This window comes from Pelodiscus sinensis, chromosome 6 (genome assembly GCF_052426305.1).
Source record: "Pelodiscus sinensis isolate ZL-2025 chromosome 6, ASM5242630v1, whole genome shotgun sequence".
Classification (NCBI taxonomy): Eukaryota; Metazoa; Chordata; order Testudines; family Trionychidae; genus Pelodiscus; species Pelodiscus sinensis.
The window spans coordinates 73,050,132-73,078,044 of NC_143057.1; the positions used below are offsets into that span (position 1 = coordinate 73,050,132).

Here is a 27,913-nt window from a genome sequence, read left to right on the forward strand (position 1 = left end):
ACGGTGGATTTCCCCACGCCGAACTGGTTCCCGACGGATCGGTAGCTGTCCGGCGTGGAGAGCTTCTAGAGGGCGAAGGCCACCCGCTTCTGGAGGGGGATGGCGGGTCTCATGCGAGTGTCCCTTCTGCGCAGGGCAGGGGCGAGCCACTCGCAGAGCTCCAGGAAGGTGTCCCTCCTCATCCTGAAGTTCTGGGTCCGCTGTTGGTCCTCCCAGCGCTCCAGGACGATGCAGTCCCACCAGTCGGTGCTGGTGTCCAGACGCGGCGGGGCACGCCGGTGCCGGGGCGCTACCGCGGCTCCTCCACGGCCTCCAGGGCGGCCAGGCGGAGAGGCAGGGGGCTGATGTGCAGCAGGAGGTGCCAGGCAGCCTCGAGCCATTGGTGGCAGGCTTGCAGCAGCAAGTCCAAAAAGTGCACCAGAAGGTGCAGGGCGAGCTGTGGCTCCATGTGCCACCTGCGGCGGCCCCCCCGAAGGGAAGCACCGACACAGACGGGCACAGAGACCAACGCTTTGCTGTCCCTCGGCGAGGTTGGCAAGCAAGCAGGAAAAGCTGAGAACCGGCTGTCCGGGGGGGTCCCTTTAAGCTCGAGCCTCAGATAGCCTCAGACAGTAGCCACACAAAGCAACTACTGAGCTGATGCCCTGCCAGAACCAGTTTCAGCTGCCCTTAAATGTGCCCCTGGGTCCAATCAGTGTGGACACGCTAGTTCGAATTAGCAAAACGCTAATTCGAACTAGTTTTTAGTTCTAGATGCGCTAGTTCGAATTAGCTTAGTTCGAATTAACTAATTCGAACTAAGTTAGTTCAAATTAGCGCTGTAGTGTAGACATACCCTGAAGGAGAAATTACCTACTGCAACATTAGAACCACTCCACATTTCTATTTAAACCTCTTTTTGACAGTGTCAAATATGCATATGAATTCCATCTCAGCTCACCTGCAGATTCTCATTGAAATCTGTTTTTGAAGGTGGTGGGGTTTTTTTTCCTGAGAATGGCAATTTGTAAGTAACTATGAGTCCAAGGAGTTTAAATTGTTTACAACTGGCTTTTGTATGTTGCCATTCTTGATGTCTGATTTCTGTCTATTCTTTTGCAGAGACAGTCTGGGTGGTGCAATGTACATGGCAGAGAGGCATTTCTGTCACGTGATGGCATATATCACAGTAGTTAGATGTGCATGTAAACAAGCCTTTGATGATATAGCCGATGTGGTTAGATCCTGTGATTGTGTCACTAGGGTAAATGTGTGAACATAAGAAGCTGAATACATGTGGGCAACACATGTTGAAGAACCACTGTTAATATAGAGTAAATAATCCTTGTTTCTAGCTCCTTAATCCACATCCTTCTTCTCCGTTCATAGATTATAAAGCCTAGTCTGATTTTGTGTCGTTTCAACTTCCAAATATTGGATCTTTTCTGTTAGCTGTATAATATTCTTAGTCTTTGGTTCCATGTTTCCATCATTCTGTTTACTTCTGTAATGTCAAGCAGCAGGGAGCTACATTTTTAGCTTGTGTGGAATTACATATGTCGTAAGGTACAAGAAGACAACCTTTTCCTCTCTATTTCTTGATAAATTAATTGGGACAGGAAATATTAAGTCCCTCCTATTTCCTTGAAATATAGTTATATTGGTTAGCAAATTTACAAACATATTTCTATAGTTACTGTTTTGTTAAGTATCATAGGAGAGTCAGAGTTCCTGTAGCACATATTTACCCTCTAAACTCAAAGAAAAAAATGCTGGTTTTACAGTACAATATGCTGTGATCAGAAAAAAATATACAGGTGGTATCGCTTCACATATACAGTGCAGCTTAGCTAATTTTTAAATATTTTCTTCTGCCTTTTTAATGGTTTGCATGGAGGGGAAACTTTGAATTCTGTCTATAAGGTCCAGTTAAAAATGTATTTTAAATGCCAATTGAGATTGAAAAAAATGTTTAGAGTTCTCTTCTGAGAGCTTGAGAAGAAGTTTTGGGGTAGCATAATTGTATGGAATGTTTGTGAAAGAGTTAATGTTTTGTATTCGCTTTTAGGAATTTGTTACTTCCTGCTCATTGAAGAGCTCAGGATAATATGATATGGAGCACCTGATTTGATATACAGGTGTTAATGAAGTTCTCGATTAAAGTAATCCAGGGCCAAGAACATTGTGACATGGAGTTCTGTTGCTGGCAAGAGTGAGTCTCAGGTCCGACACTGAGTTCTCAAAGTACAAAAAATGCTACACAGGTATCTGTCAAACACAAGCAATTTATTTCCTGACAGCTATCAGCTGTGCTCCTTAACTAGAAGAAAATGATAGGAAAAGCGACATATCTTACATCCCTTCAGCTAGCCAGGGAACCCGTTTCGGCTGCGGATGTAGTGGGATACTGTCTCAGCTTCTGATGCGCCGGTATCCCAAAGCCCATCGGTGAGGTCCAAATTGCTGTGCTCTGGTGCAGCTTTAAATACTGTGTGTCTACCTTGTTTGTGGCAGTTTGGAAATTTCCAGGGGTTACTCATTGCTTGTTGCAGTATGGCTCAGTTGTACTGCTTGTCCTTTGACTTTGTTTACATGATCAGTACATTTAGGTATAACAAGATTGTTATGTTCAAGCCCTTATCTACAATTTGTTCTTGCTACAATGGCGTATGGTCCTAGAGGCTTGCTTCTGGCTCATCAGTAGTAGGGAAGGAGGGGGAATGGGAAAAAGGGGAGGGGGGGAATGCAGGCCTCACCACCCCTATACTTCACACATACAGAGTTCTTCTGCAATTGACCCCTACAGGCCCTCTATTGTTCTGTCCCTTCTGTTGAGTGACAATGGCAGGTGGACTCTACTCTTCTCAGTAGACTAGAACAGCAGTATGAGTCTCCCAAGAGCAATAGGTCTTGGAGTTAAAATGAGATCATTGAGATACATGGTACAGTTCTCACTTCTGAGAACTGTTGTTTCTTGCTGTTTGCAGACTCACACAGACATCACTGTATTAGTTATACTCTGTTATGCTTAATTATATATTTTCAACCAAGGATGAAAAAAATAGGGTTTTGGCATGAGTTCTGCTGAAGCACAAAAATCAAGAGTAGCAATTTATTGATGCAACTATTATTATCTGTTATATTTTTGGGGTGGGTGAAAGGGAAACAACAGCAGCACTACTAGCAATAGTAATACAAATATGATATTTCTTTTTGGCCAACTTTTAAAAGTATGGACTTGCTAATGCTAAAGCATTTATTCTTAATTATGGGGAAGTTTAAATCTGGATATAAAATTCACAGTTCAGCCCTATCTCTATATGAGAGCCCAAAATTGGAGCACAAAATAAAAGAAGCAGAGACAGATAAAAAGACGTATTTTAAAACATGGAAGTCAAATCCTAGTAAGGAAAATAGAAAGGAGCATAAACTTTGTCAAATTAAATGTAAAAATATAATAAAAGCCAAAAAGGAGTTTGAAGAATAGCTAGCCAGAAACTGAAGAATAGCTAGCCAGAAACTCAAAAAGTAATAGCAAAATGTTTTTTAAGTACTTCAGAAGCAGGAAGCTGGCTAAAAAACCAGTGGGGGCCTTTGGACGATCGAGATGCTAAAGGAGCACTCAAAGATAATAAAGAAATTGCGAGAAGCGAAATGAATTTTTGGCTTCTATCTTCATGACTAAGAATATTGGGGAGATTCCCAAACCTGAGCCATTCTTTTTAGGTGACAACTCTGAGGAATTGTCCCAGATTGAGGAGTCATTAGAGGAGGTTTTGAAACAAATTAATAAACGTAACAGTAAGAAATCACCAGGACCAGATGGCATTCACCCAAGAGTTCTGAAAGAACTCAAATGTGAAATGGTGGAACTATTAACTGGTTTGTAACCTATCCTTTAAATCAGCTTCTGTACCTAATAACTGGAAGATAGCTAACTTGATGCCAATATTTAAATAGGGCTCTAGAGGTGATCCTGGCAATTACAGACCAGTAAGTCTAACATCAATACCAGGCAAATTAGTTGAAACTACATTAAAGAATAAACTTGTCAGGCACATAGGGGAACACAATTTGTTAGGGGAAAATCAGCATGGTTTCTGTAAAGGGAAATCATGTGTTACTAATCTGCTAGAGTTCTTTGAGAGGGTCAACAACCACGTGGACAAGGGGAATCAAGTGAATATAGTATACTAAGATTTCCAGAAAGCCTTTGACAAGGTCCCTCACCAAAGGCTCTTAAATAAAGTAAATTGTTCTGGGATAAGATGGAATGTCCTTTCGTGAATTGATAATGGATTAAAAGACAGGAAACAAAGGGTAGGAATAAATGGTAAGTTTTCAGAGTGGAGAAGAATAACTAGTGGTGTCCCCCTAGGGTCTTTCCTGGGACCAATCCTATTCAACTTGTTTATAAATGATCTAGAGAAAGGTGTAAACAGTGAGGTAGCAAAATTTGCAGATAATACCAAACTGTTCAAGATAGTTAAGACCATAGCAGACTGTGAAGAGTTTCAAAAAGATCTCACCAAACTAAGTGACTGGGCAACAAAGCGGGAAATGAAATGTAATGTTGATAAATGTAAAGTAATGCACATTGGAAAGAAATAATCCTAACTATACATGCCACATGATGGGAACTAATTTGGCTACAACTGCTCAAAAGAAAGATCTTGCAGGGGCAGTCAAAAAAGCCAATAGATTATTAAAAATCATTTAAAAAGGGATTGAGAATAAGGCAGAAAATATCTGTATAAAACCATGGTACACCCACATCTTGAATACTGCGTACAGATGTGGTCGCCTCATCTCAAAAAATATATATAGGCATTGGAAAAGGCTCAGAAAAGGGCAACAAAAATTATTAGGGATTTGGAACGGGTTCCATATGAAGAGAGATTGAAAAGACTTGGATTTTTCAACTTAGAAAAAGAGGAGACTAAGGGGGGATATGATAGAGGTCTATAAAATCATGACTGTTGTGGAAAAAGTAAATAAGGAAATGTTATTTATTTATTCCTACAATATAAGAAGTTGGGGTCACGGAGTGAAATTAATAGGCAGCAGGTTTAAAACAAAGAAGAGCATTTTTTCATCACTCAGTGCACAGTCAACCTGTTGAACTCCTTGCTAGAGATGTGGTGAAGGCTAGGACTTTAACAGAGTTCAAAAAAGAGCTAGATAGATTAATGTAGGTTAAGTCCATCAATGGCTAGTAGCCAGGATGGGTAGGAATGGTGTCCCTAGCCTCTGTTTGTCTGGAAATTGGTGACAGGGAAGGGATCATGTGTGGATTACTTGTTGTGTTCCTTCCTTCTGGAGAATCTGGTATTGGCCACTTTAGGCAGACAGGATACTAGGCTAGATGGACCGTTGATCTGACCCCATATGGCCGTTCTTATATTCTTATTAAATCCAAACACTCCCAAGCTGCGACATTTGGATTCTTAGCTGAACTTCAATCATCTCTGCTTCAAAGGGATCTACTGCTTCTTTTAGCTGAACCTTCTGTGATCTGATTGGCTGCTTTCCTGCTCCTTTCCTGAATCTGTTAGGACCGTGAGTCCTATAACAGGGGACTCGAAGGACCTGGTACACCACATTATGCACAGTTTAATCGTTATTTGAAATGTTACGTTCCAAATGTTATAAAAAAATCTTAAATATTTTTAAAAACTATGATTGAATAAAAGAAATGAAAACTATCATACAGTCTTCTGTAGTCTGGCTTCATGCTCAAGCAGGGTTCTCTGCTTGATGTGACATGATTATATGTTTCAAGCTCTAGCCATTGAAAGTAAAATGTTCAATTTCTGGAAAAAATAACTGTTGTATGAGTGTGATGCTTGCTGATATTTGTTCAATGACAGTTTGACTTGTTTTCAAACCCCACATATTTAGGGTTGTGGAGAGTTAGATTGATGTCTCTTTTCACTCAAATGTCATATTCATTAGCTGTATTGTGCAAGCAGAGTGTTAAACTGACAAGGTGACTTGCGATGTGACAGTATATTGATGTGATGTCCCAAACCATTAATATATGGTAAAAGGGGTGTTTCTTGATTTGCTCAATCAATTTGTTGCAACACAATGTTTTTGTCTGCTAAAAATGTATTCTGAATTAAAACTTTTAGCTAGAATATGCCCCACCTACATTAGCTAATAGTGAAATCTGGAGTTCAGTTGTTACTTTGTAATATGATATATGCAAATGAGAAATACCAAAGGACTATGAGGAAGGAACTCCAGTAACAAAAGCTGATTTTTAATATGGGGACTGAACTTCCTGATATTTAGTTTTAGACAATATTGTCAACACTAAAAAATGACATCGTTTGGAAGATGTTACTGTGTAAAATAAATATATGTTATAAAGAAAAATTGGCATATGTCTTAAGGCCTTCTTGTATGTTTCGCCATTATTCCCGATAAGATGCAGCATTTACTTTAGAGAAAACAAGAAAAGTTTAAAATGGTATTTTATGTAAGGTAAGAAATTAAAAAAGAATGTTAATGTTTGCAAACAATGGTTAAGTTGCATGCATCATAATGTTACTTTAAAAAGTTTCATCTACAGTATGTTGCATCTTATCTTCCTTTGGAATCAAATCAGAGAAAGACAAAAAAGGAAAAGCAACCACTACTATCTGCCAAGATGTTTACTAAGTGACTATCTTATGGATTATGCTGAGTTCAGTGTTGATGATTCTTTGATTATGATATCTACCATAATCTGATCAGTACAGGAAATGTATTATGTTATAATACTTGTAATTACAAGTATTTGTAATACTTTCAAAGGGTCGTAATCAAGAGCAAGGAATAAAATACAATAGAACTTTGCTTGATGGAGAAATCAAGTTTTCAGGTAATTGCTACTGCAGAAAACTGCCCAAAGATGGAAATAGGGGATTTCTCTGATGTGGCTGGTTTTACATCACTTGCTCCTTTTCTTTCTCTTCCACCCACTCTGATGCAATGTTTAGAAATGGTACAGGAGCGCCAATGCAGCTTATTTGGTGATCCTTGTCTGGCACAGTGATCCAATGTAAGGAGACTTTTCTGGTTCTTGTAGTTCAGAGTAACCTTTTGATTTGTCTTTTGAGCTCCCAGCCTATTCCACAATTGGAGAAACAGAAAAGTAGCTTTACACTATCTTTTCTCCCATTCACTGCTGGATTCAGGGATCTTGGTCCTTAAAAGAGGAGGTGACGCAATTAGGTTCTTATGTGTCATGACAAATAATAAAACTGATTTTATAAAGCGTTTGATATAATTTAGTATTATCATAAGCATATTTTACATAACATCTGCAAATAAATAAAATACATTTTATGACTTTTTTGTTTGGACAGCTACCCAAGAATACCTCAGAAAAGGAAGGAACTTCTGTTTAACATTGTATCAACTCAAATGTCTTTCTCAGCTTATACAACTCTTTTTGTCGATGGAAAAAAGAATTGAAGAACTTTCTGCAGAAATTCTCTCATTGCCTTGTTTCACTGAGAAGAACAAAACTGTTCAAGGTAATATGTAATTCCAAATTAAATTAAATTTGCAGGATTATAAAAATAAATTGCTGTATGTTTGCATTCCGTGAGATACATTGGATAGCAGCAGTCGTGCTCAGTATCTCATCACCAAGCTGTGGGCTGGGAAGAAATGTATTCTGGGAGTATGGTCTTAAGAACACTAAAATGAAGAAGCATGGAAAAAAGAACTTGTGAATGGAATAGAGCAATGAATTCTTAACCTGAAACTGCTCGACATTATGTCAGTAAAATAAAGAAATGGAAGCATTTTGTATTGCAAAATACTAAATTAACCTGGATGTATTTTTAGATGATGTATTGAAGTTCACTTACAAATGATATTCAAAGCCCTCTATTTTTGCTATTGATTTCAATGTGGAATGAGGTTTTTTTCCCACTTAATCTATCATACTTTCTCCCTGATATTAGGAAATGTTTCATCTTAACTACATTAATTGTCAGTAATATAGTTTCTGTTCTGTTGGATACAAATATATTTAATCTAAGAAACTCTGAAAATGGGAAGACAACATGATTATGTTTAACAAAATTTTGTCCAGGAACACCTTTTCTCTAGTTATTTAGAATAATATATATTTTGATAGAAGGAATGTTAACAAGGAAATGTTCAGCTTTCTACAAGGCATATTTAGGCTGTGACCCTGTAAGCACTTATGCATGACCTTACCTTTACATAAAATGGTTGATGCTGAATGGTTTGAACTTTCCCTTTCCTGAATTTGTCTATGCTGACATTGTCTCTGAAGTGGTGGCTCTAGCTTCCATTTCTGAGCAGATGAGTGTCATTAAATCAGCTGCAATGTCAGCTTCCTGGGTTGGGAGGCGCCTCTGGTTCCAAAGGAAGTGCAAAATTTAACAAATGTGATGATATATTTATTACAGAGTAGGGCAATGTAACTGGCTAGCACACCTTCATTTTCAGACTTGCTATTTGAAGGTGATCTGGATTTAGTCATAAAGTCGTGCTGGAGTACATGAATTACTAGAAAGAAATATGAAGTGCCAGCATGGCCAGTGAAATAAGAAAACAGTGTTTGTGAAGTAAAATATTAGTTGGCATTATCTGTACTTTGTATTGCAAGACATTTCCACTAATGGCTACCTAAAAGATAATTTGATATGGGAGAATGAGAACTATATTTGCAGTTGTTTCAGCTTTTGCCAAGAATCCAGACAGGAAATAAGATATTGTCTTTCAGTGTCCTATATTATCCTGATTAATCTTGATCATTGTCTCACTGATAAAGTCTTGACTAGAAGGACTGCTTAAACATGCCTAACAAGAATACTTTATTTTAGGTTGGGAGATGTCCTACTTGTGGTATAGGACTTAGGAAAACTTACAGCCATCTTGTACACTTTTCTGGAAGTATCTTCTTTCCTATTAAAGGGCTTAGAAAAGAATTTGTGTATTAGTTCACTGAGAGTTTACTCTAGCTCTTTAGGTAATTTGGGAATTGTGCAATAAATAATGAATATCCCAATGATGTGATGTTTTCCCAGACACCAAATTGAGTGAGGCACTACACATGTTTCTTTTTCCTCTTGACTATCATTCATGGCCCTTATTAGCCTTGTATTTAAGTCATGTCAGGAAGTAACTGAACATTTTTTGGCTGTTGCAATAACAAGTTCAGCTGTTCTTTGTTCAGAATATCACATGGGAACCTCAGCTTTGATATTTAGAACATTTGTAAAGTTCCATCAGAAATAAAGTAGTTCTTTGGACGGTTTGGCAAAAAAAAATGAGAAAGGTGGTATCTGAGTTTTATCTAAACCAGAAGGATTCTTGGCCCTCATTTTTCCCTAGACCCAGCAATGACAAAGAGCAATGGCTGCATAAATTGGATGTAAGAAGAACACTTAGGGTTTATCTCAGAAGAATCAAAGATTTCAGATCTTCTGACAGATTGTTTGTACTCTTAGGGGGTCTTAAGAGGGGTCAAATGGCTTCTAAGAGTTCCTTAGCTAGATGGTTAAGGGATTGTATTAGGGAGGCGTATATAGTTAAGGGTAAAGAGGCTCCCAGGGTTTGTAAAGCTCATTACACTAGTACTATAGCTGCTTCTTGGGCGGAGAGGTCGAAGGCTTCCCCATCGGAAATTTGCAAGGTGGCCACCTGGGCTTCTCTTCATACTTTTTCATAGCATTATTGCTTGGATGTAGTCTCTTCTGCAGATTCTGCTTTGGTAGGAGGTTGCTTGTGAACCAAAAAAGAACAGTGAGGAAAAGAAATACAAGTAGTTCATGCTTCTAGCTGCCAACAAGAGTAGTTTCTTTACAGAGTGCACAATGGAAACCTCAGAAGATCAATTTAGGCAATTGAAAATAGATGTTACAGGGAAGTACTTCCCACCAGTACTCTCTGATAGTAACCCCATGGCAGACAATAGCACCAAGAGACACACTTGAACCAAAGTGAACTCTGTAGGGAGATGACTGTAGCAATTGCACTGAGACGATCTAGACAGTTTTGTGAATTCAGTGTGAGAGTTCTATATCTGGAATTATCTGTATTCAATAGGTTAAATCCCCCAAATTGTTTCAAATTGATGAACAAAAATGATCTATATATTGAATTTTCTAGTATAATTTATTTTCAGTATGCATTTTACATTTTTCATAGATTTACTTCTTCACTGCTTTATTTTCAAATAGTGCAAAAGAAAGTGTTCCTCACTGAGGACTACATACATATCGTGTTTTAAGCTCAAATCCAAAATATACTTAAATTACCCAAGCATAAATAAGGAATCTGAAAAATGATTTAATAACTATAAATACTTGATTCATGCACAGACAACTCAACATTTTTCATTTTAAACTCGCTAAACAGTATACCTTTGAGAGGCAAAAAAGCATGAGAAATTTCTGCCACAAAGAATTTTGGGAGGAAAGTTACTTTCAGAAACCACTGAAAATAAAACGTGAAAGCACTTTGTGCATCAAATTGTAGTCTATTACAAGAACTTGTCTACATTTCTTATCCTGTTGAGAAAAGAAGGAGGATTTTTTCTAGCAGCTGCAGAATATATATTCACTGTTCCATGGATCTGCCCTTCCTGCCTACATTAGTATTATGGAAAATGTAGGCCATCAGAGTTCTCTAGCATGGGCTGGATATAATTAACCCTTTAATTGCTGGTCTTTCATCACACATGTTCTCATCTATTTACATTCCATTGGAATCACTGCAGTGTTCAGACATACCTAGTACATTCAGCATCACAAGAGATGTGTTCTATTTGAAGGAACCTGGAACATTCAGTAGCATTCAGGGAAAAGTACGAGATCCTTATTTAGACTGAAGAATACACTGACAAATTGCATTTTTCTTCCATCTTTAAGATGTGTTTTCTCTCTTCCTCTGATTTTCAGAAGACTCTTGTTGAGACTTTTAAAAAATCAAAAGCATCTAACACACTTTCATCTTTCTCTCACCTTTTTTCCATTCCAGTGAGAAAGGTGAACTTTGGACAGATCTGATAATGAGTGCCAAGAAAAAGCTTTTTCCAGTGGAGCTCTTTGAAACACCCTGGACAAAGTTGTCAAGCCCTTAGGTTTACAAGCTTTGCCTCAGGGGACCAAAAAGATTTGCAAAGGTCTTCCTTTCACAGCTTAAGAAGAAATTTTTTACTTTACATCCATTTCTAGAAAGCATAATAAAAGGAAAAGAGGATCAAATTTACAAAGTTCATCATATTCATAGACAGCTTTTGAAGTTGTACAGACTTCAGCAAGACTAATATGATCTTTGCTTTGGTCCCAAAGGTAGATGCAGCTATAGCTTCTGTAGTAAATATTTTTTTCCAAAAGAACATACTGACAGGAAGATGGAATTTCCACTTAGAAAGACATATGAGTTTTACTTTCAGATGTATATTTTCTCTGTTTGGTTTGCTAGAACAAATTAGAAGTCTGTAATGGAACACACAGTCTAAGAGGACTTCGAATCTATGATTAGTAAAACATGTTAAGCTTTTCTTTCTTTATTAATAATGTTTCTGTTGGTATTTTTCATTTTCTTTAGAATCTATTATCTCTAGTGGAGTTAAAAATCCTGCCTGAATCCATATAAAAAAGATGGACAATTGAACCTGTGGGTACCTTTGATTATAGTATTATTTACCTTACTAACAATTACAGTATTTTGAAAAGTCATAGAAAAATCTTGGTTGTGAAATTCTATGATGTGTTATGCAGGATGTCAAAGTAAGTGATCATAATGGTCCTACTGCCATTAAAATCTACCCTGAAAGACTGGGAAAAACCTAGGTAATTTATAAATCTTCATTTCATTCCTTTCTTTTTCTTTTTGAACAGTCTAGTAAATCTAACCTTTATCCTCAGTACAATAATGGGACAAATGAGAGAACATATAGCTAAACCTCTAGGACTTAATGAAACAAATAAGTAGCTTAGTTTTATAAAAAGCAGGTCATACCGAAAAAGGTCATGGCTTTTTTATAATAGAATTATAAAATTGATGGCTGAAGAGAGTTTGGATTTAAGTATCTCATTTGATACAATGTTTTTCGAAGGTTATCTCAAAATAATTCAACTTGGTTTGCATGTGAAAACTGTCATGTGGTGAAGGACTTTACACAAAGAGTTATGATAAACAGATAAATATCAAACTTAGGGAACCTGTTTAAAAGATGGTGGAAGGATCGCTGTTAAATTCAATCTTTAGTAATGAGCTAGTCAAAGGAGAATACAAAAATTGGCTGGGATTGGTGGGGAGGGGCACTTGGGTCTGGAGAAGGTTTAATCTGTAATAGTATGATCTTAGAGGAAGAAACCCCAAAAGACTTAATTTTGATAGTGGTATGTAATTTGCACATATGTAAGTTTGTAAGTCTGTATGTAAATTTTTATCTGAGATATGTCAGCAATTCTGGAATATTTATGCAAACAAATCAGATTTCAAGCAATTGGCCCTCACTGCACAGCTCTGCTATAGTCTAAAGGCAGATTCTTAACTAGTGTAAACTGTCATAGTTCCATAAAACTGTCATCTGGCTGCCATGACAGTTTACACTAGTTGAAGAGCTGCTACTTCAAAATGTTGTGTTTGCTTCTGGTCAGTGGTGGGAGTTCTGAAAAGGACAATGTAAGTGGAGACTACTCAGTTTGACTTTTTGTTAAAAGATTAAAAGAGTGAATTATATATATTGCTTGCTGGAGTCATGACAATAAGAGAATGTAAGTCTTCTGACACTGAAAGTGTGTCTACATTATGATTAGATGAATATCTAACATATTAAGAGGAAGTACACATTTTCTTTCTCAGTGTCAGCTCATTATTCCTACGTAGACTGGATATCCCAAGAAACATCCTGAGATGAAACTCTTAACAATCTGGAACAATCTTTCAAGGAAAGCATTGGAAGCTCCATCACATACTGTATTTAAAAATAAGCTGAATTAAATGCATAACAGAAAACTACTTGCAGCACTGGGAAGATGGTGAAGCAGGTGGCATGGTTCCTGTTGTCCATCTTTCTAATCTGCCAATTTAACTTTTCATATTTCTACAAATAAAAATCTATTTTCCCCTGGAACTAGTTTTGTTAACACAACCCAAGACAGTACTTGAGGAAGTCATTCTCATCCATGCAACGTTGTTTAAGAGCATATGCAAGATGCCCTCCTTCAAAGGATATACCATCTACAGAAAAAGAAAAATCCATTTTAGACAAATGAGTCTAAGAATCTCAACTAATTAGATATTTTCTTCAACAGAAAAGTTTTCCCCAAACTTGAAGCACATATTTTTCCATTGCTTTTAAGCTGCAGAAGACCTTTTTTGTATATGCTCTTAACAACACTATTTAGCTATGATTGAGAGCATCTTTCATATCAGTTAGAGCTCTTTTTTTCTTGTCTTTAATTTCACATGAGATATAGTAAATTAGTAATACCATGTTGGATGTAAGTTGCATATTAAGAAAGGGAAGGATGTTGAAATTATCAATTAATTTGCTTTGTTTACTTGTTCAGGACTGGTAGTATGTTTAGTGCTGCTCAGAACCTTCAGATGAAGCCAACTCTAGTCCTGGGGAAGCTGGTGCTGGCTGCCTGACAGCTTGATCTGGGACAGCACCACAGCCTGCCTCCAGCTCCGGCGCGCAGCCAGGGCATATAAATCTAAGCAACCGATAGTACAAAAACGCATTCAAATACCTGCATGGGGCAATTCTTGTGTGTGTTTTCAGGACTGAGTCCCCAGTTTGTGACCTCTGTCTCAGTTTGTTATTTTACTCCAGATTAAATCTTTGGCAAAATTATTCATTCAAAAGAAGTCTATAGTTCTGATCATTATTTTGGAAATAATAATTGCACTAATTATTTGTCATTTTATTCTTATTGTGTCAGAATTTTAAAATCATTAGAATGTTTAAAATATATAATGCCACACAGTTTGTTTAATTTATTGAACAAAGAATAGATATTAATTTTTACACAGCTGCTCTGAAGTTATCTATTCTCCTTAGAAATAGGTCACTGCAGAATCAGTATACAAATGAATTAATGACAAAAGGAATGATATTTTATATGTTATCTATGCATATGTGTAAAATATGAATACAATGTGATGTGGATTTCATCTGGTTATATAAAAGGAGCTGTGTATAACCTGAATTCAACTTCATTGCAATATTAGTATTCTACCACATCTTGTTGCATTTTTTTATACTACATATTGATATATCAGAAGGTGTTGTAGGCTGCAGAGTTTTCTACAGAATTAATCTTAACTTTGATCCCCTTTATCATACTGTGCAGGAGTTCTGAAGAAAGCTAGTGGGGAGCTTTTAATAGGGGAAACTAGAGCAAATGAAACCAGTGTGCTTCCTGAACAGTTACTTCAGGTAAAAGAGGTGAGTATAAAAAGAGTCTTGTACTTTATGGGGATTTTTTTCTTTTTCTTTTTGTCTCTGTCACCAATATAGATTCTGTTGGCATACTCATTATAAATGCCTGTTTCCAGAAGTTAATTGTTTGAATATTACAATTAATTTTAGATTGCAGAATCTCAGCTCAGGAAGAAACAAAAATCCTGTACAAAATTTGTAAGTGAAGAGACAAAGGGGATATTCTTTTTTATTATTTTTTCATGTTATACTGTAACAAAGCTAACATACATCAGAAGAACAAAATCCATTACAAAGAAGAAAAAACATGAAACCATGCAGAAAGATAAAAGTCTTTATTTAATATTCCATATGTGATTGAATACACCATAGGCTGACAAATGTACTGAAATCTTAGAATCTGATCATGAGGATGCTTACTGCTGGGGTTTGTTAGTTCCTTTACAAGTCATTTACTGCAGTAAGCTTTGCATAAAGCACATACAGGATTGTGTCTTGGTCTGTCTTCTGTTTACCAGGGAAATATTGGAGTTGAATTTAGGGGACTTAAGAGGTCTAAAAAGACATACTAGGTCCAGCATTGCTCAGAAGTGTTCTTTCTTTAATCAATACCATATTTTAGGACTCAAACAGCTTGTTTAAATACACTGTGGGTCAGTTTATGGGACTTATGTTTGAATGTTAGCTTTATAAAAAGTATTTTGATCTAGCTGAGCTGCACCTAGCACAGGAACTGAGGACAATGAGAGGAAAATGGGATTATGCTGCATTTGTACTCCCCAGATTATGGGGTTGGATGTGGGATCAGTTAAATCCTTGATGCAAGTTAGAGCAATGTAAGTGCTTTTCCAATTTCTGGCTGGTTACAGTGCCTAATTTCTTCTTAGCCTATGCACGCAATGAGCTATTACAGAAGTTAGAGTTGTTAGAGTTCTAACTCTTCCCTTCTCCACCTATTTACAGAGATGGGTTAGGATTAAATACTGAAATATTGCCCTTAAAGAAGAGACAGTATCAGTTGGTCACTATTGGCCACCTTTAAGTTCACTTTACATCATCAGAGCAGTGCAAAGCTGAATTAATGTGAGCTGGGCATGGCCCATGACATTCTTTAGACCCACTTCAGAAGTCTCTAAATTTTTGGCCAGGTTATGAACTCTTGTGATCTAGATTAGGTTAAATTGTGGCCAAATGCAGTACTAAAGGGAGGAGGGACAAAACTTGTTCATCTTGGCCTCTGAGGATAGAACGAGAATCAATGAGCTTAAACTGCAGCAAGGGAGGTTTAGGTTGGATGTTAGGAAAAAGTTCCCAACTGTCAGGGTAGTTAAACACTGGAATAAATTGCCCAGGGAAGTTGTGGAATCTCCATCTCTGGAGATATTCAAGAGCAGGTTAGATAAATGTCTATCAGAGATGGTCTAGGCGGTACTTGGTCCTGCTATGAGGGCAGGGGACTGGACTCGATGACCTCTCAAGGTCCCTTCCAGTCCTAGTATTCTATGATTCTATGATAAAGAAACAAATTCTAGCATCAGTATGCCAAAACTAGTTTCTCTAAACAGTTTACCATTGACATTATTGATTTGCTAGTTTTGCATTATAAGCATGCTAAGGAAGTAAGGGTATGTCTACACTACCACCCTAGTTCGAACTAGGGTGGTAATGTAGGCAACCAGAGTTGCAAATGAAGCCCGGGATTTGAATTTCCCGGGCTTCATTTGCATAAATCCGGGCACCGCCATTTTTAAATGTCTGCTAGTGCGGACTCCGTGCCGCGTGGCTACACACGGCACGGACTAGGTAGTTCGGACTAGGCTTCCTCAAGGAGTATCGGTAGTTCGGACTAGGAAGCCTAGTCTGAACTACCTAGTCCGTGCCGCGTGTAGCCGTGCGGCACGGAGTCCGCACTAGCGGACATTTAAAAATGGTGGCGCCTGGCTTTATGCAAATGAAGCCCGGGAAATTCAAATCCTGGGCTTCATTTGCAACTCCGGTTGCCTACATTACCACCCTAGTTTGAACTAGGGTGGTATTGTAGACATACCGTAAGAGAAAATATTGCATGGTGTCTGATGTTGCAAACTGTAAAAAATTGCTATAAAATGTAATTGATTTTATCAAATATATTTCATTTAAAGGTTGCTTTATGTGATAAGTAAAGTGTAGCTTGCTCCTGAAATAAATATAGTTTTATTGAAATTGATTTTTATGAATTAAATTTGTATTAAATCCAATGACAATTTAAATGTAACATGACTATATATATTAATCTGTGTCAAGAATGCATATGCTTTGTAATGTTAGTTCATTGTGAGTCTTACTTTCCAAGATATGTGAATGGTTTCACAGTATGACAGAGTATCTCTAGATAACTTTTATACTAGTAGTCATATATGATTAGAACTATAGCAGTAGTAACACTCATTGCTGAGTTTGGATTTATGTTACATACATTTATATTTCAGACTAATTTATTGGATTTTAGCTGGAGGAATGCATTTAATGGCCTGTCTTCTTCTGTGGCACACTGTATAACAATAGCAATTGAAGATTTTTCAACTAAAATTCTTCAGCACGAGCAGAAAGAACAGTCTTCAGCTACAGTCTATACAATGAGCCTAATAAACATCCAGCAAATGAAGGAGTCCTGGGGAACAGTACACAAGGAAGAACAACCAAAACAAATTGCAAAGGTAGGTCTCCAAAGATCTGAAGTTTGCAGGGAAACAGAATGTCAAGGTTGCTTCCTGTCCAAGCTTTGAAATGCTTATAGTCCCATTAATATTCCAAGTTGTATATACTGTGCACAGTCTAGACTGTGTCTAGACTGGCAAGTTTTTCCGCAAAAGCACTTGCTTTTGCGGAAAAACTTGCCAGTTGTCTACACTGGCCGCTTGAATTTCCTCAAGAACACTGACTTCTTACTGTCTGAAATCAGTGCTTCTTGCGGAAATACTATGCTGTTCCCGTTCGGGCAAAAGTCCTTTTGCGTAAAGCTTTTGCACAAAAGGGCCAGTATAGACAGCTCAGATTTGTTTTGCACAAAAAACCACGATCGTGAAAATGGCGATCGGGGCTTTTTTGCAGAAAAGCATGTCTAGATTGGCATGGACGCTTTTCCACAAAAAGTGCTTTTGTGGAAAAGCATCTGTGCCAATCTAGATGCTCTTTTCCGCAAATGCTTTTAACGGAAAACTTTTCTGTTAAAAGCATTTGTGGAAAATCATGCCAGTCTAGACGTAGCCTGAGAGTTTAAAAAAAAAAAGTGAAAGGCATTACAATACAGTGTTGAACATTGTGTTATACTTTAACATGTACTCCGCACTAAACAAAATTGACTTTTTTTTTTTTTGCATAAAAAGTGTTCAAAACCATTCTGATCAAAACCATGTAGTGTCTGTGGCACTTTATCCCAATTTGATCATTATATGTTTGCAAAATCTGAAGCATTGCTAAAAAAAAAGATTTCCTTTCCTTAAGCATGCCTTTTAATTAATTAACATAACTAATATTGTGGCCAAATTGGAATTCTTTGATTTGGCTAGAATGTCAGATATATTCATTAGTTAAATGGTTAAATAGATATATAATATAGGAAAGCTCTTTATTATTGTAATTTTTGTGAGTGTTTTACCAGTTTAGGATAGAAAATAATTGATACTAAGCAGAATTATTGAATATTTTTTAAAGGAGCATACAGGCGTTTAGAAAAATGGCTTTATTGAGAACAATACTTATTAGAAGATGACATTGTCTCCTCTGTAACTAGCAGCAAGAAATTCATTAAAGCATTGCTTTTGAAAAAGATATTATAGCTTAAAGAATTGTCCCTGTTTAGAAGGCACTAGTCTTGTCTTTTGAACACTATTAAATATATATGATGAGAGGGCATCAACGGAGCATTATTTCATATCTGACATTGTAGCCAACTCAAATAACTGCAATGTATCCATTATTTTTGTTATGTTAATTAATTAAATATTTAAATACTTGTTAGCAAGTACTGTGCTGGTATACAGCACAAAGGCTGCGAAGTTATATTTGATGCTCAGTAAAAATTTATTATCCAGCACTTGAATATTCAGAAAACTTGTCTAACCAGCATTACCCACAGCCACTATGCCCCTGCATTTTCAGGTGCCCATGCGCCTGACTCCCACCTGTACAGCCAGCCAAGCTTGATGCCTCTCACCATTGCAAGTCTTATGACAGCCAGCACTACCAGCTACCATCATCATTATCAAATCTTCCCCCTCAGCCTGCCTCATGGGCTCCCAGGCAGCTGGCCCACTTGTCTGCCTGCCACTGGGGACGGCTTTGTGGCTCAAGGGGAAGGGTTGCCAGGGGGCATGGTTGGTCACCATGTTTTCCTCCAGGTAGGGGAGAGGGGCAGAGCAATAAGCTTGAGATCCGGCACATTCAATTAACCGACAACTCCCATTCTCCATGAGTGCTAGATAACAAAGCTTTTACTGTATTTATATTATAAATAAATGTTTAAGGCTGATTTGTTTTGTGCTCATTCATTATTCAAGAATTTTGCCCTGTGCATAAATTACACAGTGCTGTCAGAGTACAAATAACTTGATGCCACATTTATTTCTCCCTAGTTTTGTTCTGACATTATGGAAGAACTCGACACAGTGCTTCCACTGGCTCTGGCATGCAGAGATGATTCTCTTCAGGAAATTAGAGAAAACTTTGTAGAGGTCTGCTGTAAAGTAGCAACAGCTGTTCTGCAAAGATTGGAGGAGAGAAGCAAAGAAGTTCCCTCTGAAGCTCCACTGCAAAACTTGTATGCTGTTCTCTCCACAGCAATATATGTCTTTCAACATTTTATGATGTATGATAATTTAATGAGAGAGACCAGCAAAAAGTGAGTCCTTCAAATATATTTTATTTCAAACATAGATAATATGGAACTTTGATTCAATTTCAGTGATATAATGTATGATCTATAATTCCAGCAAAGATACCCAAAATGTTACCTGTTGTTAAAGTACCATTTGAACTGTTTTTAGAAAAGATTAGGCATATTAGTAACTTGAAGTAGTTACAGTAAACTTCCGATAATCCGGCACTTTTAGGACCCAGGGGGTGCCGGATTATCAAATATGCCGGACTATCAGAAGGGGGGGGCTGAGGAGTCTGGGGTGGTGTGGGGGGGATGCCATCCTAGACCCCTCATAGCCCCCCCTTCCAATAGTCTGGCTCTGCCCCAGGTGTCCCCGATTCAGCCGCTGCTGGTCAGTTTCAGCAGCAGCTGAATCGGGACACCTGCGGCAGAGCAGCTGGGGTGCTGCCGGGTTGGTCCGGTAGCGCCGCCCCTTGACGCTGCGAGACCAACCCGGCAGCACCCCAGTTGCTCTTGGGGAAGCCTGGGGTAGAGCAGCTGGGGTGCTGCCGGGTTGATCCAGTAGCACCGAGGAGCGACACTACCGGACCAACCCGGCAGCACCCCAGCTGCTTTGCCCCCAGCATCCCCAAGTCAGCCACTGCTGAAACTGACCAGTGGCTGACTCCGGGAAGCCCAGGGCAAAGCAGCTCTGCCTCCGGCTTCCCGAAGTCAGCCACTGGTCAGTTTCAGCGGCGGCTGAATCGGGGACAGCTGGGGTACTGCTGGGTTGGTCCCGCAGTGCCGAGGGGCAGCGCTACGGGACCTACTGGCAGCAATCCAGCTGCTCTGCCCCCGGCCTCCCTGATTCAGCTGCTGGTCAGTTTCAGCAGTGGCTGAATCGGGGAAATCGGGGGCAGAGCAGCTCCAATGGTCCGGCTGCCCGGAGCACTTCTGGGTTCCTGATGATGCCAGACCATCAGGAGTGCTGGACCATCAGATGCCGGACCAATGGAGGTTTACTGTATTACAAACACTGATTTTTGTCTTCAAGGTGTGACTTGGCAAGGCAATGCAAAGCAAATTCTTTGCATATTTAACCTTAAACAAATACACCAATATTATGGTTGTCTACGCTACATGATGGTATGGATGAATAGAGGAGTTCCATTTCATTTGTACCTTACAGCAACAGCTTAATTTGATAAAAACAATGCTAAAAATGTAATCTTTGGCAACATGAATATTTGTTCCTGTACTTTGGCATCATAAAGATTGTGTTGAGCACCTTGAAAATATTCTCCAATAGATTTTTATCAGAGGTTAAAAATTAATTAAATAAGTCTTAGCTGGATAAAATTATAAATAGGCCAAAGAAAGGGCATTGGCATCTAGAAAAATTTTGGGTAAGGCTTCAGGTTCAAAACTAACACTTTGACTTGATGGCTCTGAAACCATATAAGTTGTTCTTGGGAAATTTTGGCTCAGAATAGTAGGAATCTCTTCATCAGTCATCCTGTGTGATTCTGGTCATGTCTGAATTGGAGCTGGAAAACAGGCTTCTTGAAGATTGGAATATGACCTAGAGTCAAAATAAAGTGCAGGTGCAAAATCATGGGATCTAAAGGTTAATGCATACCCTAGTAGAAATTTGAAGAGGTTTGAATTCACAGTTCCAGCTTTGACCATATCTAGTAAAAGTGTTATGATTTTGATTTCTAATTAAATGTATCTTGTGTGCATTTGGACACTATGATTCACAACTGAATTTAAAAGCAGACTCTCAGTTCTCAGCTTCTATTTTCTTCCCGGCATAGTGACAAGTTTCCGAAGGGTATGTATGTCAATCTGTTTCAGCAGAAACAATAAGGAGTCCTATGGCACCTTAAAAATTAATAAATTTATTTGGGCATAAACTTTCATAAGCATGCATCTGACAAAGTGGGTTCCAGTCCACAAAGCTTATGCCCAAATATATTTGTTAGTCTTTATGATGCCACAGGACTCTTCATTGTTTTTATTCTCTTCCTGTTGCTCTGCCTGAATGGGGCAAAGGGGATATAAGCTGGAGCTACCAACCAGTTGAGAATTCCTGTGGTCAAAGAAGAGAATTGGTGCACTGGTGTAAAATGGTAGGACTGGTTCTAAAGCCAATGTTTCTTCGACACATCCTTCCATGGGGGCATGTCAAGGATGGAAATGTGTAATGAGATGAGACGGAGATGTATGAGCATTGCGCTCCCCTCTAGCAGGTGTAAGTAGAGAACTGCAAGACCATACCCAGCTGTAGTAACTCAGTGCAGCCGAGGGTTGGGGTCAGGGTAATATCAGAATCAAAGACCCATAATTGAATGCCTAACATTCTCCCACCCTTGCAATGTGTATATCTTGGTGTATGAGAGAATCTGCCACCACATATTGCCCAAATCATTCTATTTGTGTGCATGTCAAAGCAATTTGTGATCATTCATATATTGCAATTATGCTTTTTATTTTACTAAAAAGCACAAGTCTGTGAGAGTCTTGTTTATATGCTAGCTTTATAAAAGTTACTTACGACAAGTGCATAGTGTCTTCCAAAAACATTGACAATTGAATGACAAAATAACATTCTGATTTGTAATAATAGGGATAAATACTTTTACTTCTGAATGATGTATTGACAATGCAGTTTTTCTGGAACAGAAATACATATTTGTGGAACAGCAGATGTACATTTTCAAAGAGCTTGCAAAACAAAGACCTGATTTTTTTTGAAAGTGAATGTGAGCTCAGACTTCAGAACCAAGAGGAAATGAATGATTGATAACTAATAATCAAAACCATTTGTAGTATGGGGGATTTTTACCTCCTACTGCACAGGCCTTAAATCTTGGCCTCTTTGATCATTCTCTCCGAACAGGCCCCTTTTCCTAGTGCCTGTCCAGGGATATCAGGAATTCATCAGCGTTCTCCAGTTTCAAGTTACCAACTACTGCATCAGAGTTTGTGCTACAAGTATTTTACAGGATGCTGAGAGCCACCACTGGGATGACTACAAAGCTTTTTATGAGGTGTGAGCTTAAGTATACTATCCCTCCCCTTTACACAAATGTGTTTTACTGCTTATCTGCTCTCTGACTAATTAGAAACATAAGATCTGTGCTACTTGTGCAAAAGGGCTGTTGGGATATATTTTTAAAATAACTCTGTAACTGTATGTAAATATCTTCTTAGGAATGATTTAGTAAAATATAGTTAAAAGACCTAAGATTAATCAATGAGGTAATTAAATAAGGCTTCTCATGTTGTTTGCCTAATAAATGTACCTGTATGCAGTAAAGAAGAGAAGGTTAAAAGGTTGATGCTTATACAGTATAAGATACAAAGAAATAGCAATACCAGAACAATGCAAATCTTTTCCTTCACCAGATATGCCCTGTGGTTATTATAAGAATGGGGGGGAGTTGTTCTTTTCCTCCCAATACATATCCATGTGATATGTTTTTTTTCTTATTTAATAGATTTCTTGTTGGTCATTCATGATCATTTTGCTCCCCTAGGCTATGTCTAGACTGCAAGCCTCTTTCGAAAGAGGCTCTTTCGAAAGAGAGCGTCTAGACTGCACGCGGAACTTTCGAAAGAGCAAGCCGCTTTTTCGAAAGAAAGCACCCAGTGAGTCTGGATGCTCTCTTTCGAAGAAGCCCTATTTACATTCAAGAACGCCTTCTTTCGAAAGAAGCACTTTCGAAAGAAGGCGTTCTTCCTCGTGAAATGAGGTTTACCGCCATCGAAAGAAAAGCCACGTTCTTTCGATTTTATTTCGAAAGAACGCGGCTGCAGTCTAGACGCAGGTGAAGTTTTTTCGGAAAAAGGCTACTTTTCCCGAAAAAACCCCTGAGTCTGGACACAGCCCTACTGTGGACTTGGTAAGGGGCTCATGTATCACATGTGACCAGTATCCTTGTTCATAGAATCCAGCCATATGTTTCTAACCTGCCTATTGTGATTTTTGCTTGAATTTTGAAATCCCAAGCCTACTCGTAAACTCTAATTTAATTATTTTAGTGAAAGAAAGTCAGTGACCAATTACTAAAACTTACAGATGAAGGTATTGTTTCTTCCCCCCCTTCTAGTGAACTATTCTATTGATTATAGACTACATATTGCTTAATGCTTGATTGGATGTGATTGTTGCATCATTTTGTAATTTTATTATATATAATAATTTGTATATTATATATACAAATTATCAGGGCTTGACAAATTCTGGAACACCCTACTCGCCAGACAAAAAAGGGACTCGCCACCCTCCCCCCCAAAAAGGAATTTATGCTATTAAAAAAACACTAATAAGAATAAGAACAGTAATCACTAATAAGTTATTAATAAATATCACCCAAGTTATTAATAAATATCTTATAAACCTCTACCTTTTCCCTCTGCTGCCATGTCTCTGCCCCTTGCTCCATCAGCTCCCCTGGTGCCTGCTGCCCCCCCAACACCTCACCCCCCCCCCCCCCGCTGTTCTGTCTCCTGCCCTTCTCACTACCCTCAGCCTTCCTGAGACCTGCCCTTCACCTCATTGTCTGCACTTGGCCCCCTGGGATTTGTCTCTCCTGCACCCCTGTCCCTTGGTGCCTTCCCCTTTCTTCTTCTTCTCCTGACCTCCCTTCAGCACAAGCCCCTTACCTCTTTTACTCGCTGCTGGATCACAGCAGCCTTTTCCCTGCCCTGTCCAGCCCCTCCCTATGGACAAGCACCCCTCACTCCCGACCCACACGGAAAACAGGGTGCAGGAACAGCACAGAGCCAGAGGGGTGCAGGGAACAGTGGGGGGCGGGTACAGGGGTGGCGCGGGGAATGGGAGGCACAGAGCCAGAAGGACACAGGGTGCGGGGTGTGATGAAGGCACGGGGAATGGGACGCGGGGAACGGGAGGGGCTGAGGGATCGGGGTCTAGGGGCAGTGTAGGGAATGGGCAGCACAGAGCTGGGGAGCAGGGTGCAAGGATGGCGCAGAGCCAGAGAGTCGCAGGGAAGAGGAAGAGCAGGGGGCTCGGGGTACAGAGGAGAGGGGTGCGGGGGCAGCGTGGGGAATGGGCGGTGCGGCGACAAAGGGGCGCAGGGCGGGTGCAGCAAGCCGGGTGGTTGGCCGGGAGCAGTCTCTTACCGGCGAAGGGGTTGGGGCCATGGCAGGACTGGAGCCGGAGGATGGGGCCCGGCTGCGCCGCAGCCAGCTCCCGGGGCCACGCAGCTAGAGCCAAGCTGCCGCGGCCCTTTAAAATCAGCAGGGCCAGGTTATGCCAGCGTCCTGACGTCTGCCGCCATCCCACCTCTGGCCCTGCCTCCTCGCGCCGGAGCATCACACAGGCAGCCCGGCGCTGAGAAGCAGTGCGCTTCCCCCTTCCCAGTGGCGCTCCGCTCCTCCGCCAGCTGGCGGATCGGATGGGGCCACGCCAGCGTTAGTGCGGGCTTTGGCCAGCCCATCACAACCACCCACCGGGCCAGTCCGCCCAGCTGATAAAATCTACTTGCCACAGTCGAGTGGGTGAGTGCATTTGTTGAGCCCTGCAAATTATTATCATTAATAATATACAGCAATTTGTTACAACTGCCATATCATTCTGCGCATGACTCTACAGTCTCCCAGGCTTCCTGCAGTATCAGATATTTACATTCTGTAAACCAGTTAGGAAGACCCATTGTGTTGTACCTTCTCTTTCGATGGTGAGGATCTGGAGAGTCCATTTGATTAAATGTTACTTTCCGTGGCTGGTACTATTAAAGGATGGTACTAAGAAGCCAATTTTATTTTTCTAAATACAGTCTGGATGATTAAGGAAGTTGGCAGTAGTATAGAGCCCAGTATCTCTTGGGTCACTGCAAGTACGTCTACACAGCAACATTATTTTGAAATAACTTAGTCTACATCTACACTGCGGGCATTTATTTCAAAATAATGTCAAAATACTGTCAAGATGGAAGACTTCTTACTGCGACTCCTGTAACCCTCATTGTACGAGGAGAAAGGGAAGTTGGAGAAAGAGTGCTCTATTTCGAAATAAGTGCCGTTTAGACACTCCCTATTTCGAAATAAGCTACGCAGTTGACAAAACTCAATGTGCATAGCTTATTTTGCGTTAAGCCCTGCTGTGTAGACACACCCTGATTGAGATCTGGTATGCACTGGTAAAAGACTAAACTTATCATCACATGATTGTGGCCAGTTACAATTAGCAGAGAGTTGTCTACCTCACAAAAAACACTATCATAATTGACACCAATTGTTAGCAGTCTCACAGCAAGGACTAACCGAATAATCCTTGCTCCTCTGATCAGTATTGAGGCACATAGGAAGTTAGTTTGTGGGAGGCTTGTATCTCTTAAATCTTCAGGACAGTTTGGCATCTTTTGTAAATCTTCTGTTAAAATTCACAAACAGCAGAACCCACTCTCTTCTGCCAGATTAAGGGCCAGTCTGTACCTTTGCTTTATGTATGTATGCATCAGAAGGGGAGTGTCTAAGGAAGGAACCTTCCCCTCCCCATTTTTATGCAGCCTGTTAAAGACCAGGAAGAATACTAAGCCTTACACACTGGAGATTTTCAGGGATTGTTCCCTTCCTGTTCAAATGGATGCTTGGCCTTCAGATTTTCACAGGAATGGGACTTTGCCCTGCCTGTTTTCCCACTGCTTGTGCCATCCACCATGTTCTGGTATTCAGAATAATAAACTATTGCACACCACAAAAGAAGATGAGACTATATGGAAAGAAAGACATTATCAACATGAGTAAGGTTGGCAGAATGTGGCACTCTGTGATTACATGGAGCAACATTTTCTATAGACATTATTATTATTATTATTATTATTAATTATAATGATAACCTCCAAATATCCCAACTAAATATGGGAGTCCGTAGTTATTTATACTCTTTACAATTAAGTGATACTGCTTTTCTATACAGTAAAGGTAAAAATAGTTAAGTTTTCAAATATTATATCTATTCCCTAATCCAACTGACATGAAAGTAGTGGTAGGTTGGATCAAAAGAAAAGCAGACAGTCACATCTTAGCTGTAGGTTATGGGCTCTAGTCTGTTCATATGGACTTGCAACTTGTTAAAGTTCAGTAAAGAATCAAGATGTGCCCATACGTGTGAGAGATGAACCAAAGCCTAAGTACATTATTACTATAAAGCATTTAACATTCTAAGGGTACATCTACACTGCAACACTATTTCGAAATAACTAGCACTATTCCAAAATAACTTAGTCTGCGTCTACACAGCAGGCAGTTATTTTGAAATACTGTCAAAATACTGTCAAGCTGGAGGACTTCTTACTCCGACTCCTGTAACGCTCATTGTACAAGGAGTAAGGGAAGTCAGAGGAAGAGTGCTCTAAATCAAAATAAGTGCTGTGTAGATGCTCCCTATTTCAAAATAAGCTATTTCGAAATAAGATGCGCGATTAACATAGCTCAATTTGCGTAGCTTATTTTGACTAAAGCCCTGAAGTGTAGATGTATCTTTAGAGTGCAGTATCTCACTGATGGAGTACACTGAACATCCACTTTGCACCAAGCCAGCTCTCCAGACTACATTTTAGAATCAAGCTTTTAGTATAGCTCACATCTGCTGCAATTCTAGGAACTTACATTGTCTAATAGTCAAAGAATAAAGAATTGTCTGTTCAAAGGAAATATTGAGTGGCTTAGTTAATAAAGCCCAGCTGCTTGTTTCCTGATACATAACCTAAATAAAAGCTCACATCTGTTTACACTGTACAAAATATTCAAAAATAACAGATGTTTACCAGTAGCATATCTTATAAATGGCAACCAACAGAAAAACAGGTCAGCAAAAGGGAATGGATCTCATATAAAACTTTAACCAAAACCCTATTGCTTTTTTTAAAGGCACAACATTAGAAAAGATACATTATTAAATTTAACACTTGAAGATTATATAATGTTAAAAATATTATATAATAGTAAGTGTAATAATATAAATTTATGCTCAGAAAAGAGGCTTATAGGCTCCTAGACAATTAACAAAACTTTCAAGCATCCAGATACTTAAGAAAACTTTATGAAAGCTATCCCAAATAGAAAATTAATGTAGAAAGTCTTATTTCTATGTGAGACCTGCATTTTTAAAAATTATTTTCTAATTTTAATTTCATGTCAGAAGACCTAAAACTGACCAAAAAAAACCATTCCATTCCATTCGGAATGGAAACTAAGCTAATTATTCTATCCAGAGTGAGCTTATTATATGAATGCAAGAGGTATATTTGCAGAAATAAAAAGACTGTTTAGTAGAAATATTTGTATATTTGATCATCTCCTGGAAGCAATCTAAAATAGTGAATTTTATAATTAGGAGACCATAAAATACCAAAGCACACAGTTACAAAAAATGTATGAACGTTTGAGTTATTGCTTGTCTAGGAAGTATTCTTAGCAGAGATCTCAATATACTTAACCATAATAGTTAAGGTTTATTTTATATAAGGAAATCAGGAAATTACAAAAAGCTGTTGATCTGGCTTGGAGAAAATAAGTACAGTACAGCTTTAGCTGCATGAGAACATCTGCCAAGACCTTAAAACTGTCTTAAAAATTGGGCAGTTATAGGTTTTTGTTTCTAGTATTGGTATTAAAATGCAATAGTGAAATAT

The 27,913-nt window shown here is 38.9% G+C and overlaps 1 protein-coding gene across 9 annotated transcripts in view; it reads left to right on the forward strand.

The window, feature by feature from the left end:
* The window catches only part of KIAA0825 (KIAA0825 ortholog), a 386,099-nt gene that overhangs the window by 120,326 nt on the left and 237,860 nt on the right, over window positions 1-27,913 (forward strand). For all 9 annotated transcript variants that reach the window (XM_075932132.2, XM_075932137.2, XM_075932129.2 and 6 more), the window contains 5 exons: window positions 7,335-7,505; window positions 14,322-14,416; window positions 16,879-17,106; window positions 19,024-19,289; window positions 22,150-22,300. In XM_075932132.2, coding sequence (XP_075788247.2) covers window positions 7,335-7,505; window positions 14,322-14,416; window positions 16,879-17,106; window positions 19,024-19,289; window positions 22,150-22,300 — 911 coding nt within the window. The remainder of the gene's footprint in view (window positions 1-7,334; window positions 7,506-14,321; window positions 14,417-16,878; window positions 17,107-19,023; window positions 19,290-22,149; window positions 22,301-27,913) is intronic.